Below are 16,966 nucleotides of genomic sequence, written 5' to 3' on the forward strand. Positions count from 1 at the left end.
CTGAGGGGAGCAGTGGGCGGCAGGAGAGGTCTGCACACCATGTGGGACCCTCGCCCGGTGGTCGGGGATCAAACCAGTGCTGCAGAGGCTGCGGGAAGTTTTGCAGCCCAGCGCTCAACCACTGCAACACCAGGGATGCCCTCTACTTTTGTTTTCTTTTCACATCAAAGCCATTTTTTTTCTAAGTTAATTTGAAGTGTATAAATTTACTAAACTGAAATAAATTTATTTGCTGTAACAAACAGAAAAGATCCTTAGATGGGTTCTAATAATCCAAAACCATAAAAGATATTAGTAGCCATATAATTACTATTGAGAATGTAAATTGTATAATCTATCTTTCAAGGTTAGAAAGAAAAAGGTTCTTTTTGTTTTGTTTTGTTTTGAAGGGGATATTTTCACATCATCATATAAAATGAATTTTATAGTGTTGATTTAGCTTTACTTTTGTTGGTAGATTAAATATATATGCTATACACAGTACTGGCAGTGATAGAATGTGGTTCAAGTAGTACTGAAATGCATATTTACTAAACAGGACAAGTTAGACTCAAATACCAAGGGGAAAGCACTTAACTATAAATAGGAAGTAATTGGCTTGACTTTTCACTATATTTTGCTTTGTCTTTCAGACTGAATTCAAAGTTATTTTCTCTGAAGGCTTTAGCAGCAAAACAATAAAAAATAAATGACTGACTGAGTGAATGAATGAATGAATGAATGAAGGAAATGTGTTCTGAGCAGCAATTTGACAAACGATATTCAGCTGTCTCAGTGGACTTGGCATTTGAGATTTCCAGGCATGGGATGCAGCATGAAATTGTACAGAGACAGAACTATTAGAAAGGAATAAAAATGGCTCAAGAGAAAATATGTCAGGGCACAATGAAATGAGAACTAGGAGGAAATGAAAGAGGAATGCAAGCAGGCAGAATGTGCTTAAGAACTTTTTGAGTTGAAGACTTGGAGTCTGAATTTCATAAGAAATGGAAAAAAAAAAAAAACTAGTCAAACAACTTGAGAATGGGGATTGCTGCCTCCCAAACAGTGAGATAGGAAGAGGATTTCTGGCAACAGTGTTTTGAATACTCTGGCAGAAAGAAAATACAAAAGCAGAAATAATCCAAATACAACACGGAAGGATTTTGCTCTTGAAATGGATAGAAAGAAAGAAGTCAGTGATAATATAAAAGAAAAAAATATGAAAGGCTTTACCTAAAGCCCAGACACCAGAAACAAATACAATTGAATATAATATACATGCAGCAGAGACTGGAAGAATTCAATGTACCCTTATGATCACTCCCTTCTAACTTGACAATAACAACAACTATAGTGTTTATAAAGTAGACTATCATTACTACTACAATCATCACTGCTACTACTACTGCTGCTGCTAATACTACTACTACTACTACCGAAATTATTACAGGCAATAGCTGGTATGGCAACAGGCACATATTTACAACAGGCCAAGCCTTTAACTAGATGTTTTGAAAGTGTTAACTCATTTAATGTTATTGTTACTTCTATTCTTATTTTATAAACGAGGAAACAAAAACTGGAAGTTTAAATTACTGGAGCTGAAGGCTATATAACTACTAAATAAAAAAGCTAGAATTAGTACTTTGTAACACCTAGCTTAAAAGGCTGTGCTCTACAGTTTACCTTCATCAATAGCAGAAGTTTGATATATATATATGTATCAAACTTCTACTGCAAAATTATACATATATATGCACACACATAAATTTAAACTTAAAAGTCATGTAAACTTCACTCAGATTTCATTATCTGTTGTCCCAGATTCTTTTGCATAAAATATGCTTATCAGATATATTCATGTAAAGTATCCTCAATGTAAGAATTAAACACCATCATTGTAAAACTGACCCAGTATTTCATTGAAAAATATTCTTGATACACTTCTTACCAAAATCTTTCTGAAATTGAGCTACATATTGAATGAATAAAATTTAGGAGAAAATTATCATAAAGAGCAAGCAAAAGATAATAGAAGCACTGAATTGATCTAATTTCAGGGGCCTCCCTGATGGCACAGGGGTTAAAGACTCAGCGTTATGAAGCTATCACCAGTAACAGCAACTTGAGTTCGATCCCCAGCCAAGAAGCTAACCCCACATGGCCCATCACACCTATCCTGTCTTGCCTGCTGCTCCTCTCAGCAGTGTATTCCAGTAGATCTGCCTATTCTACTCGCCACTCAGTCTCCAGTTAATCCTCTCAACCCCTACACTTTTGGCCTACACCCCAAATCCTGTATACAAAAGTAAATAAAAATAAATCTTTTTTTAAAAAAAAGACCTAATTACAGAGTAGGTCTTATTTGTGGCATTTCTCGTATTCCAAATTATAACACACATTTTCTAAACACTGGTATTATTTTATACTAGTTACATGTTAGTAAATATAGCTCTAGTTACAAAAAAAAAAACTTTTCAAATCTAATTGCTAAGATGTAGAACATTTTTAGAAAAGCAATTTCCAAGGAGATATCATCATAGTTGTATTGTATAATCCTCTATCATATTATAAAACTTGTTTTGTTTTTAATATAAAAGTAAATAAATAGTACAGTCACAGCTTGTCTACTAGTGTGATTCTGGTTTTTGGACCACAAAGTGAGACAAACTCAATTACATTAAAGGAATATGATGAGGATCTGAATGATGATACCAGGTTGTCAGAGATCACTACTGAGAAATGTTACACGAACAATATTCTAGATTTTACAGACACACCTTTTTCCCCTTCAAAGGAAGGGTTTATATAGTTTGTAATAAACTTGGGAAATAAATGTGCTTTTGTATCCTTACTGAAAGTCTTTAGAGTAACGAGAAATGAAATTAATCCATTGCAGTTTCAAACAGATTTATGGTATACTTTTCTTATCTAAGAGGGAAAACGTACTCACCACATAAATTATTTCATCTTCAAAAAAATTTTCCTTGATCCTTCCTCCTTTCATTTACTTTTCAACTTCTTACAAGAGGAGATAATACCCACTAAGAAAACTACTTAAATTAAAATCTTGGAGACATTTCTGTTTGTCATCTTCTGTTCTTCACTTCTGCCATGTCCATCTGTTCTAGCCCTTCAATGATGCTGGATTGTCTACCATATCAAGAACAGACTTCTTAGAATGACACTGGCCTATAAAACAGCCACCTAATAATGCTCCAGCCTTATAATTAACAACTCTTTCACCTGCCCTAACACATTCTGCAATTGTGCCTTGCTCATATTATTTTCTCTCTGAAACCATATCTCTTTTCCATGCTTGTAAAAATTCTATCCTCATGCTTTACCCTTTGACCTCTTCATTTATTTAGCCATATACCATTTCAAAAGTAGTTTTCTCTCACCTAAACTGCAACACAGGGCCTCCCAGATCATGCAGAGGTTAAACACAGCAATATCAAGCTATTGCCAGCCACTGAACCACAGGATCACCTGCCGGCCAGGAGCAATCCATATTGCGCAGAAAACCTCTCCTTCCTTGCCCACTGCTCCCCTCAGCAGTATATTTCAGTAGATCCACCTGGTCTGCTCTCTACTCTCTCTGGTGAATACTTTCACCCCACCGTACCTCTGGTCTACACCCCAGTTCTTGCCTGCATAAATAAATAAATCCTTTCAAAAATAAACTGCGACACAATATCTTTTCATGTAGTGCTTCTCATATTCATCCTTATTTTATGAAGTAATTATATATAAATGTTTTCACATGTTCTAGATTTTAAACACATTCAAGCAAAAACTGTCTCACAATCATTTTGATATTACCTATATTTCCTTTACAAACAATACAAACTTAAATGCTTCTGAAATAAATTAACATATTACCTGATCAGAGATATGAAAGTTTCAATGTTACAGAAGTGTTAAAATATAAAGAAAGCCAAACTAGGTTATTAAAATGCACTATGCTATCAAGTATATGCTAAAAGAAACTACCAGATTTTAAAATATCAGTAAATAAACAGAAAAAATGATTGTTTATAGATTATTAAATTTTACCATTTAAAATATAATACTTAGGCAAGGAAAAAGTTCAAGTCAAATTATAAATCAATTACCTTTGCTTGCACTTTCCACGTGTTCCAATTCTTCAGGAAACTTCAGGATGTCTCGGTATTTTTCCTCACAAATTTCAGCAATAAAATGCAGGAGGGTTGTTTTTTGATCTACCGATTTAGTATCTCTGATCTGGGAGGAAACAACATATTTTTTAGCATTTTTGGTAACATAAGTGTAGACTCTTAAACAAGTGAAATGAATGAATTAACTGAATTCATTATAAGCCATTTAAAAATTTAGAAACAAAAAAGTCTCAGTTAGGTTTCTAATGGGGTATAGTAAGTACGAATGCTGTAGATTTTAAAATCAACTCCACATTTCAAAAGTGACAAAGTTGACCCCAAAAAGTAAAAAAATTAAGCTTTAGTTTATATAAATCTAAATACTAATGGAAAAATGGACTATGCTTCTCATGAGAAGAATGCTCATTCAAGTTGTGATAATAATAATTGAAGTGAATATGTATTTATCAACATTCTGATCTTTGCTTTATCACAGAAACATAATCTTGAAAGTTAGATTCGTTTGTGAAGTTACATTTATTTCTAGCCATCACTGATGCAAATTAATATAATAGTATTCTCCTTCACTTGCATGGGACATCAAAAAAAAATAAATGAAGGATTTTTACTCTGATTTTAAACAATCTGACCACAAAACCATGATAACATGACAAGTTTATTTGTCTATTTATATACTGTATTTCCTTTCAGAGACACTGGAATAGAGATGACAGAATGACAAAAATGTTTAAAGAATAGGACAAAAACAATCTACGATGAGAGTCTTTTAAATAACTCTCATACCAGAGTAAGCTGCATTCTTAAAAATAAATGACAAATACAGCATAAAGTATCAACTTTTCTCATTCTACTGGATGTTTTAATTCTTTAATCCTTAGATGATGGGTTTGTCCACTGATGTTCATAATGATTAGGGGTTTTGGGCTTTAAGGATTACTCTGTTTAGAATAAATGAATATCCCTCACAAATAGGTTTATGAAAAATTATGGAGGATATTTAGGTAATTAAAGAGTAATTTAATCCTTACTGTTTTAGTAACTAAGAAAAAAATACATCTAATAAATCAGGCCCACACTAAATCTGTTTTGTGCTATTCTTTTTATACAACTGTTTATATCCCAATGATATGAACAACTAAAAAGAAATACTAATCCAAGGCTCAAAACAAATATCCACAGGAGGCATGTTATTGGTAGTTCAAGTGGTCACAATAATTTCTTCTAGAATTTCTGGGATTACTATAATCCCACACAGATAAAATATTAAAAACTTCCAATTATCATGTGGATTCACCAAACATTTTTTTAAGTACTACAAGGTTGAAATGACACAATCCAAGGACAAGCTGTAAGATCAAAGAGCAACAATAACCTCAAGGACAATATGCCTTAAGTGCGATTTGTAGCTGTGGAGGAATCAATGGGAGGTTCACTTTCCTAAAGAGAGGTCTTTATCTATGATTACTTTATATGTTCATAAAGTACCCTGTTTTCAGTGTATGCTGGACATTGCCGGATGTCCCAAATAAGAAGGAAGTGAACATTTCTTTTCTTCTTTTTTTAACAAATTAACAGATCTCATTAGTACTAAAAGCATTACTGAGGTATATCTTAAGGAGATTGATCTATGTTTTATGAACTTTGTAGCGTTCAAAAATAATCAAACAAAAAAAAAGCCATGAAAAACAACAAATACACACCAAATATATATATATATATATATATAAAATGATCAGATGATAACAATTAAAATTATATGTAATATATAAAATTATATATTATATATTATATATGAAATGCACATGGTCAATACTGGAAAGAAAAACACATATACAGAAAAATAGTATTGGGTTATATGTAGATTTCATGGGTGATTTAAAACATTAGATTTTAGAACACGTTTATAGGTGCTTAATTCTCAAAAATTGTTTTTAAATGGTAAAAATCTTTGAGATTTCCAGTAGTTTAATTTCTGTCAAAAAATTTAGTGGAGTCAATGGTTACACTTTAAGATAAATATAACATTTTCATTAAATATCTTAATATTGATGTTGAAATCAGAAAGAGCTATAAACAGAGTATCCAAGTACCTTTTTAAATTTGTAACACATTCTTCAAAGCATAGACAAACATGGTCAACCACTTGGATTATCCAGCTGAGAAATATCTTAGTTGGAATGGAAGATAAAATGCTAAATCTGTATTTGCAATATTTACTTTTTAAATGACCACATGTAGTCCATTTTAATGTTTCAGATTGGCAAGCAATAATCATCAAAAATATGTGGTATTTTTATTTTTCTCTATGTGTATGACCCTAATGCCAATATATATATATATATATATATATATATATTAAAATTTAAGGGGAAATAATTTGTATTTATTTGGGTATATTCACTTTATATTATCATTTCTCCAATTTTGCTCACTCTACACCATTCTCACACTAGCTATTCTCTCCACCCACCAAGACCTATTGCATTGTTTCAGTGACAACAGAGAAGACAACTAAGAACATTCACCTTCATCAATTCAAATGGTTAATGGCATTTGGCCAGTAATTTGCTCTTCCAATTGTACTACTTGGTATACATCTCTTAGGGTAGTACAAAATTAATGTAAACTGAGTATATGCATAATCACTTCCCAAGTGTTTAATTATTAATAAATATAATTGGCTTCTATTTGCTATCTAGTTAATTTGAAATTATATTCATTTAGAGTAACATCAAATATTTCAATAATACTTGTCCAGATTATCCAACTATCAGTGGTGACTCCACCATAAGCATTTCAAGGTTGGCTTCAGTGAGGAGTCAAGTGTCCTTATGTATTTCTGCTTGTGCTTTTCCTCGCTCCCTCTCATCAGCCACAGATAGGCAGCAGTATGAGACAGATATATAAGATGCAAAAGCATAAACAAAATGACCACACAATAATCCTGTGTCTTGTATAAATTTTCAAGCTATAAAAACCTAAATAGGGCCTTCCCTGGTGGCGCAGGCAGTTGAGTGCTGCGCTGTGAAGCAGTCCACAGCCTCTGCACCGCTGGTCCGATACCAGCCAGCGAGGGTCCCACATGGCATGGCAGACCTCTCCTGTCTCACCCGCTGCTTCCCTCAGCAGTGTATTTTAGTCTGTCTGTTCTGTTCCCCACTCTGTCTCTGATGAATCCTCTCATCCCTCCCGCACATCTGGCCTGTACCCCGGTTCTTGTATAAATAAATAAATAAATCTTTTTTAAAAACCCTAAATAACAGTTTCAGAAATTGGAAATACCTGAAAAAGTGTTATATACAATATTATTTTAATTAGCTATTATCTATGAATGATAATAAAATTAGAGTAATTCACTATATTCACTGATACAGTGCCATCAGTTAATAAACCATAGAACAATTTTAATTGTAATCATCTGACCAATAAATGTTACACACATAAAGATTAATAACTTCATTTATATTAACTTCATCTAGCTAACCTTTAATAACTTTCTAAAATGATATATGAATACAAAATATTTTTAACAGAATAACACCTATTTCTACTTACTTTCAGTCATTTTTTTCCCCTAATACATAGGGGCTATATTGTGAAAGATACTATTTATATCAATATTTGACAAGCTCAAATACATCTACAAATTTTAGTTAGAGCAACAGCAAAATATCTCAGTAATTAATTGCCATGTAAAAGATTTTTTTTTATTTCAAACAAACCCATTCAAGCCAGGAAAATCTATCTTTGAAATAGGGCTTTGAGCAGAGGAAAGCCAACATACAGCTAGAGACTGAGACATCATTTTAATCATCTACGTCAGTCACACTCAATCTTTCTGTGAAGGACCCCTTCTGGAGGTAATTTTCCCATCTGCTGAGATTTAAGCCTATTTCTTCTTGCTCTGTCCTCAGAGTGAACAGAAAAAACTAGTCACTATGTGTTGTATAACCACCTCTCACAGAGTGAAAGCTCCCTTCTTATGTTCCCTCCTCTCTAAAATAAACAATTTCAGTTCACATTACCAATCCACATAGATTCCTTTTCAAATGTTTAATCTTGTCATGATAACTAGAACCCACTCAAAGATTCCATTGCAAAGGCCCCCACACCTACTTGAATATCATGCAAACTCCCTGCTTGTATTTGGTAAGCCCTTATGGAGTTAGCCCTTGCCTATCTTTCTAATCTGTCTCCTGATCTTTGATGAGTACCCTTCCTTTAGGTCTAATTACAATTGCTTGAACACACATGACACAATTGCTTGAACACACATGACAGTGTCATGCCACCGTGCTCTTTCATATCATATTCTCTTTCTTTTCTCTCCCCCTTCTCCCTTTTTCTTCTCCCACTGTCTGTCGATAAATACCTACTCATATTTCAAGACTACTCAACAAGCCAATTTCTATCTTAAGACTTCTCTATCTCAGGGGTATTAATGCCTTTTAAATATTTCAACATAGTAGATTCTTCCAGTCAGATTAGAGACCTCGTTTTAGTACTAATTTTTATCAATGGAAATTAAGAAAATGTTAGAGCATACTATTGATAGGTAAATCATAAACACTTTTTTAAAAAATATTTATTTATGCATACAAGAACTGGGGTTAAGGCCAGAGGTACAGGGGGTGAGAGGATTTACCAGAGACAGAGTGGGCAGCAGAATAGGCAGATCAACTGAAACACACTGCCATGGGGAGCAGCGGGTGAGACAGGAGAGGTCTGCTGCACCAAGTGGTCAGATCCCTGGCTGGCCGGGGATTGAACTTGTGCTGCAGTGGCTACAGATAGCTTAACAGTGCTGACGCTTAACCCCTTGTGCTACCAGGGAAACCCCCATAAACACTTTTCAATGCATATATTTCTCCATATTGAACTTGCCCACTTACATTGGTTATTGAATAACATTTCTCAATTAAAGTCTACTCATATGTGTGTATGTATATATGCACATACACATACAGGTAGACTACAAAGCCAGACTTTTTCAGGACACTGTGTTTACAGAGTAAGGTAGGAATGAATGCCAGAATAATGTTATAATTTGTCCTTCAGGAAATGGACCAAAAATATACATCTGTAAAAGGAGGCAGATAGGAGCAAAGAAAATGTGAATGTAAAAGTACATTCAGTTATCCACAGTGAGCTAGGGACTGTGATGGACCTCAGGGATCACATATATGATGCCCAGTACCTTAACGCCTCAGGGAAGTCAGAGTTTCACACAAAACACAAAATTATATAAAAATATAACATGTAGAAGAATTAATTTGATGGCTAATGTCAAGGAATGATATAACTAAAGTAACTGGGGTATATGTAAAAAAAAAAGCAAAGATAGGACAAATTTAAGGCACATTAAAGACAAAAGATTAATCACTGGAATGAAATATTTAAGATGAGGCAAAGGGAAAAATTATAACAAAAAAAAAACCCTTCAAAATTTTTAAGCTCTAGTGAATGGCTGTATCATGTTGAAAAAAAGTAAAGATGAATCTAGAGTGAGGTGGCTATAGAAAGTACATGGCAGCTCATTTCTGTGTGGAGATAATTTATGAGAAGGTAGTTATGGCTAGTCCATTGTCTCCACTTCATTTTCCCCATATGATTTAACTTGATGTTTCTTAAATGTATGTATGACCATGTTATTCTTTTCCTTCCAAAAATGTAATAGTTCTATCTAATTCATGTAATAGTTAAATTTTTTTCATATAATAAAATGAAAATATCTAATTAGAAATTTATTGAATGCAGACTTTTGATTCAGACAGAATTAGGGTTGAACTTTGACTCAACCACTCACTAGTTGTGTGACCTTGGGCAAGTTGCTTAAACATTCTATGTCTCAGCTTTCTCATTTGTAAAATGGCCATTAGATCAGGACTTAGACTTGTACAATTGAATAATATATTATCATGACTATGATCATCATCCAGATTAGAAGTAATGAGAGTCTACTTTCGCTTCCCATCTTTATACAGAGGAAGTCATTACCATAACCTAAAAGTTCCTCTGTGGTCTGGCCCCCTGTTGCCACTGAGATTATATCTTTAACTATAATCTCTCACCACAATTTTCAGCCATGTGACCTCCATTCTGCTACTCTTCTGAGCAAATCTGAATTGTTGCTTAGAGTCAGGATAGCAAGTTTTAGTTGTACACATCAGGCTTCAATGCTTTCCACCAAAGTATTACATTGTCCATGTATTTCATGAGTCCTATTTTCAGGGCTCTTGTGTATTGGCTCTAAGGAGACACATGCCTTGATCCATATACCAAACAGTTTACCTATGCAGATGATACTATAATGGGAGTTTGTACAGCAAAAGAGGGGAATGGAAGGAAGCATCATCCCTGTCATTGACATAGGTACAATTGTGTTTCCTGTAGAGGCAATCCCATTTGAGGTTGAAGACTAAGGGTGAGAATGTGACTGGGTTCATGAATAACCGTACATTACGAAGGAAGAAACTGTAGCCCTTATACCTCTATCTAAAGCAACTTTATAGCCCACATACAGAACAGCACAGAGAAGTATCAGGGTAAGCAAGGTAGCTAATATCCAGCCAGCTGCAAGAGAATATTCTTTTCCAGAAAGAAGAATGTGAAAGAGAGGTTTTCTTGCACAAACTGCTGAGACAAAACTGATTTTTTAAATATTGAAGAATTTAAGATATAAAGTAGTAAAATAGTGCAGTGTGGACACTACTGAAGGAAAGGTTTCAGGACACATTGAAACAGATCTATTTTTAATGTTTACTTAAACTTTAATGTGCGATGAAATTCCATGTTTTCAGAATGCTTCTGATATCCCCCATCTTCCACAGTATTTATATGAATGACCATATAAACTTAGAAAACATAGCAACAGATTCTATACTCAGAAAAAAAAAATGCTTAATTTTGCCACATCAAGGAATGAGATCTGACAGTAACAAACTATGTAATATATATTTTTACTGGATTGTTCTTAAAAAGAAATGAGACAGTGAAATGAAGTGAAGGAATCAGCTTGTTATTGTAATAAAACCATCTAAACTACCAATACGATCAGATAATTCAACTTCATTTCTTTTAGGAAAAAAATTTCCCTAATCATGGCTTCTTTTTCCCTATTATATTTCTATATTCATGGAACAGTTAATATTTAAGCAATCATGAATGCTCCAGTGCATATATCAAAACAACTACTACTGCTTGCCAGTCTTGATACAGCACATGAATTCTAATGTTAGTCTCCTTTATTTAAACAAAATTAAGTTCTGTGCTCTCTGCCAAGGGTTGTTTACAAATTATTGCTTTCTTCAACCCTACCACACACTGCAATAACATTGAGAAAGATAATGTATTTTTAAGAATTGTAATTACCATAAAGGGATTAGCTCTGTAGCTACTACCAGACAGGTTTAATACATGCTTTCCTGGCTTTATTTCTAAATCTGTCACCAAAAATGCTTTCTAAGGTGCTACATGACCAGGGCTGACACTAATTCAGCCAAATGTAATTTACAGTGGAAAGATGTCTTAATTCTTTATGTAGGCCTGATTGTCCTTCCTTTACACTCTTGATCTTGGTATCACAACCTTATTTCCAACAAATAAGGAATAGATGATATCAATTGTGTAAAAGTCAAAGAATTTAAGAGCTTTACACTTGTTAATTTATGTAGCAATCTGTGAGAGGAAATCTTAAACTTGAAACCATGACAACCTTAAATGGCATAGGGATTCATAGCAATTGCCACCTTGAGGCCCAGCAGGGCATTCTTTAGTTTCAAAGAGAAGACAAATTTTGCTTTTCTGCTTTTTCCTTTCCACTTTTCAGAATTTTCTCACCTAACCCCACTTATTGGAGGACACTGTTCTGCATGTGCTTTATCCTGAAATAGCCAGGACTTATAGTAAATCAACAATCATATTTTAGAAAAGGCCAGAAAAAAGTTAATGAAGTATAGCTACACTTTAAAAAGAAAAGCTGATCTGGAACTTTAAAGCATACTTAATTAACCTGGTAGTAATCTACACTGGTAACCAAGCTATGATGGTAGGCTTGGCAACAGATTCTTCTGAGAATAGTTTTAACAAAAATCAAATTATTCTAAAGTGGTATAGAAAAAATTTACAAGATGGATATCTGTAAGCTATTAAATGGTTTCATCTCAGAAATGATTTAAACATTCAACTTAAATGTTTACCTTCTACTGTCAGGAGTATTTTACTGAACAAAACTGTTTTTATGTATGAAGTCTGAGAGTGCATGAAACACATATTTTGTTTTTTTTTTTCTGTATATAAATTTAAAGATTAACACTACCACTGAAACAGTGTATAGAACTGATCTTGCTAAGTACATGCAATGTAAATAAATGGCATTTGGAGATTCAAAATTACTAATTTTAGCTATTTAAGAACAACATCAAAAATATTGCTAAAGCATAGTAAGAATTCAGCACTGAGAAACAGGTGTTCAGGGGTGTGTTAAGTGAAGAGAGCATAAACAGGCCCCTCTGTAAAACCCCACACAATCAGGCACCAAGGAACTTGAGATAAGCAGAAAAAGAGATAAAGCTAACAACAGTAAACAATTCCAGCAGATCTGGCCCCAGCATAAAAAAACTCTAGCAACTATAAACCAGAGACACACACTAGCTGGGGGGGCGGGGGAGAGGGGGGCAGAAGAAGGGAGAGGAAGGGATTAGGGTCAAAATAAGGGGGTGCAATTGTATGGGGAATATAACCAAAATGAAAATGCATACACTGTGCAAAAATGATATAACAATTATATAAAATATTAAAAAAATAATAAAACAAGATAGCAACTAATAGCTTTGCAAGCTTTTGTTTAGAAAACTTTTGCAGCTTAGTGAACTTCTAATTATTAAAATAAACTGGTTGCTATGAAGCCATAATTTTATAAATTCTGAAAAATTATTATTGAAGAATGATTTTTTGTTTGCCCAAATAAATAGGATAGTAGCTAAAATAAATTAAAAAAAAAAAACACTCCAGCAGATGCCCTCTGGCAGAAGAGACCCCCTCACATATAACAAAAATTTCTGCAGTAACCTAACCCTATAAACACTCCCTCCAGCCCCCCATCTCCCTGTCTGGCAGGGGAGGGGTACTGACTTGGTCTGTAGAGAGTCCTCACCTCATGGACTTTCAAAAAGGCCCACTTCAGTCTGATGATCATGGCCTCCTCTCTTTTCTAACATTCTGGTGCCGAAACACAGGACTGACCTCCTCTTTTCTCACATTAAGTATGCTGATGTTTGTAGCTATATTCATTCATTTTTATTACTATATACTATTCTAACATGACTATATCTAAATCTAGTCATATTTTTCTGTTGAAACTTCCCATTATCTTGTTTCAATTTTTTGTTTTTGGTGGGGAGCAGGGATCTTTATTACTGACATTATTACAGATAATTGCTGTGAATGTTCTTTAGCTGTGGTAAAATATGCAGACAATAAAATTTACCATTTAACCATTTTCAAGTGTACAGTTACATGGCATTATATACATTTACATTGGTGTCTAACTATCACCATTGTTCATCTTCAGAACTTTTACATAATCATATAATGAAACTTTGGACCCATTAAACAAAACATACCATCAATGCCCTTAGCCTGTAGTAGCCACTCCTCTGATTTCTGTTTCTATGAACATGGCAATTCTAGGTACCAAATATGAACAGACTACAATATTTGTCTTTTCATATCTGACTTATTTCATGTAGCACAATGCCTTTTTAAATAAGCATAATACTGTTTTCCACAGTGGCTGCACCATTTACATTTATACCAGCAATGAACAAAGGCATTATTTCTCAATATTTTTCATTTTCTGATTTTTTGACAGTATCAATACTAATGGGTATGAAGTAGTATGTCATTAAGCTTTCATTTGCATTTCCCCAATGAGTAGTGATGCAGAGCATACTTTCATGTGTTTATTGGCCATCTGTATCTCCTCTTTAGACAAATGTCTATCCAAGTCTTTTGCCCATTTTTCAATTGGGCTGCCTGATTTTTATTATTGTTGCTACATTGTATATATTTCTAGTTATTAATTCACATCAGATATGTGATTTACAAATATTTTGGCTGATTTTGTGAGTTGTTCTTTTACTCTGTTGACAGTATTGTTTAATGTTGGGGTTATTCTTGTACATATATCTAGAGTTCTTATGTAAGAATTGATCTAGAGAATACACCAGGAGTGACATTTGCGGCTACTGTTCAATGTTTAAAGATAGTACCCAATTGTTTTCCAAAATGGAGGTACATTGTTACACCCATACCAACAGTTCCCCCCTTTGATCCAAATTCTTACTCATAGCAACATTATTTATAATAGCCAAAAAGAAGAAACAACCCAAATATCCAACTACTGATAAAACGAGAATAAACTCTGGTATGGTATATTATTCTACAATGGAATATTATTTAGCAATAAAAATGAACTACTGACATTATATTAAGTGAAGGAAGTTATGACAAATATGAAGTAACACAAAGGATTATATATGAGATGATTCTATTCATATGAAATTCTAGAGAAAGGTAAAATTATAGTGACAGGAAAGAAATCACTAATATCCATAGTTACCTGAGTTGGGTTTGGGAATGACCACAAAGAGGTATAAGGAAACTACAGATTGATGGAACTTGTTCATATCTTAGTTGTAGTAGAGTTTACACAACTGTATACAAATAGCAAAATTCTTAGAACGATATATTCATAAATGAGTAAATTTTACCTTATGTCAATTATACTGTGGTGAAGTTACTTTTAAAATTTACAGGTTGGGCCTCCCTGGTGGTGCAAGGTATCAGCATTATGAAGCCATCAGCAGCCACTGTAGCACAAGTTCAATCTCCAACCAGGGAGCTAACCTACATGGAGCAGCAGACCTGTCCTGTCTTGCCCGCTGCTCCCCTCAGCAGTGTATTTCAGTAGATCCACCTGTTCTGCTGCTCCCCACTTTGTCTCTTGTGAATCCTCTCATCCCCTGCACCTCTGGCCTGAACCCCAGTTCTTGTATGCATAAATAAATAAATCTTTAAAAAAAGTTAAGGTTAAGTTCAAGTCTCTTCTGACAATATATTTTACTTCTGGAAGAAAACAACACAACAAACAAAAAAATAAATATCCTAAGGGGATGCTTGCAGAAGTGATGAGTACACAGTGCTTTCTCCTATGTTTCATAAAAGCCAACATTTGGAAACATAAATAGATCTGAACAGACCAGGTTGTAATGAAGGAAAAATCCTTGGAATCCCTATCTATCCCCAAATCTTTCAATGCATCATAATGCTTTTCTACTTCTTTGAGCACAGGTTTCCAAGAAAAACACTCCATTTTAATATAAGTTTCTAGTTATTTGCTTGAATTTTAAGACTAAGCACTTCTCTAAAGAGTCAGCATCTGAATAGGATATATTTACTCATAACACATTGCTTAGATCCTAAAGTAATCCTTTACACTGAGCATTAAATACTGTCTTCATTCTTATTTAATTTACCGGGAAAACCTCATGACATCAACTTGCTAAAAATATATTTTCACTTTCCCATTTAGTGAATCTAATGTACAGACATATAATAGTCATATAAAAGTACTTTTGTATTACCATTTTCAAACATGTAGTGATCAACTTTGTCCAAATTTAAAAAAAAATAATTACAGAAGGTAGATAGAAACTTATAGGAAGCAGCTCTAAAGATATTCTCACCATAGCATAAAATGAAAGTGGGTTTTCTGAGGGTACAGATTATAGATAAAGAAAACATTTTAAAAAGAAAAGAAAAATAAATGTTAAGTCTTTGTCCCTATGATAGAAGTCAGAGAAAGCAAAATTTAAGAAATCGGAGGAGAGAAGCAAAGAATAAGTTGTAAACAGGCCTGGTATTGTGCCTTTCCTTTCTAAAGAAGTAGGGCGGTTTTACAGTATGGTCTATCATCTAATGGAGTACTTTATTACTGTGTACTTAACTAGTATTTATAGCAACATAGATTGTTTCTTGAGTGCATTATTATATAAATGTCATCCCCTTTTCCCCTATTTCCTATTTTCCTCCTTGTCTCTTGTTTTCTTTTTTTTAAGATTTATTTTATTTATTTATGCATAGAAGAACTGGGGTGTAGGCCAGAAGTGCGAGGGGTAAGAGTATTCACCAGAGACAGATTGGGGAACAGAACAGGAGGATCGATTGAAATACACTGCTGAGGGGAGCAGTGGGCAAGAGAGGAGAGGTCTGTCTGCTGCACCTTGGCTGGCAATCTCAGTGGCTGCTGACAGTGTCATAATGCTGAGACTTAACCCAGTGCACCACCAGGAAGGCCCTTGTCTCTTGTTTTCTAATTACAGTGCTGTGCATCTAGCTTCTAAGGCCCTCAAGGACTGAGTATATATTGCATTTCTCTTTATCCCTGCAAAGCATTTAGTACAGGGTTCCTCAGAAAGTACGGACTCAATAAATGTGGCCAACTTGTCACCCACCCGATGATTAGCTAAGAAAATATTTATATGTATAAAAATGGTTCCTATATTTGCTAAAATTGTCATAGGGATAATGATGTTCAGAGCTTTATTTTAATGTATATTTTGGCTTTATAAACTTCTTTCTACTGTTATCAGTTCCCCTTCCTGAAGTTACGCCCTGCCTTCATTAGTATGGCTTCATTTGACAGGAAAATCAGCTTGTAGATGATCGATCAAATTCAGTCACAGCAGTCACATTTTTTTGAACAACAGTCTCATACTGGGTCGAAATCCCCCTTGAACAGAGCTTTGGTAGAATAAAAAGGCATTTGTTTTCAAACTTAC

At 34.1% G+C, this 16,966-nt stretch overlaps 1 protein-coding gene across 1 annotated transcript in view; it reads right to left on the bottom strand.

Annotated features, from left to right (window-relative positions):
• Positions 1–16,966, bottom strand: part of LOC119245581 (protein diaphanous homolog 2) — a 711,837-nt gene that overhangs the window by 95,667 nt on the left and 599,204 nt on the right. The window contains exon 22 of the mRNA XM_054695882.1: positions 4,101–4,230. Within this exon, the coding sequence (XP_054551857.1) occupies positions 4,101–4,230 (130 nt within the window). The remainder of the gene's footprint in view (positions 1–4,100; positions 4,231–16,966) is intronic.

Source organism: Talpa occidentalis, unplaced genomic scaffold, assembly GCF_014898055.3.
Source record: "Talpa occidentalis isolate TD23 unplaced genomic scaffold, MPIMG_talOcc4v2.1 talOcc4.15, whole genome shotgun sequence".
Classification (NCBI taxonomy): domain Eukaryota; kingdom Metazoa; phylum Chordata; class Mammalia; order Eulipotyphla; family Talpidae; genus Talpa; species Talpa occidentalis.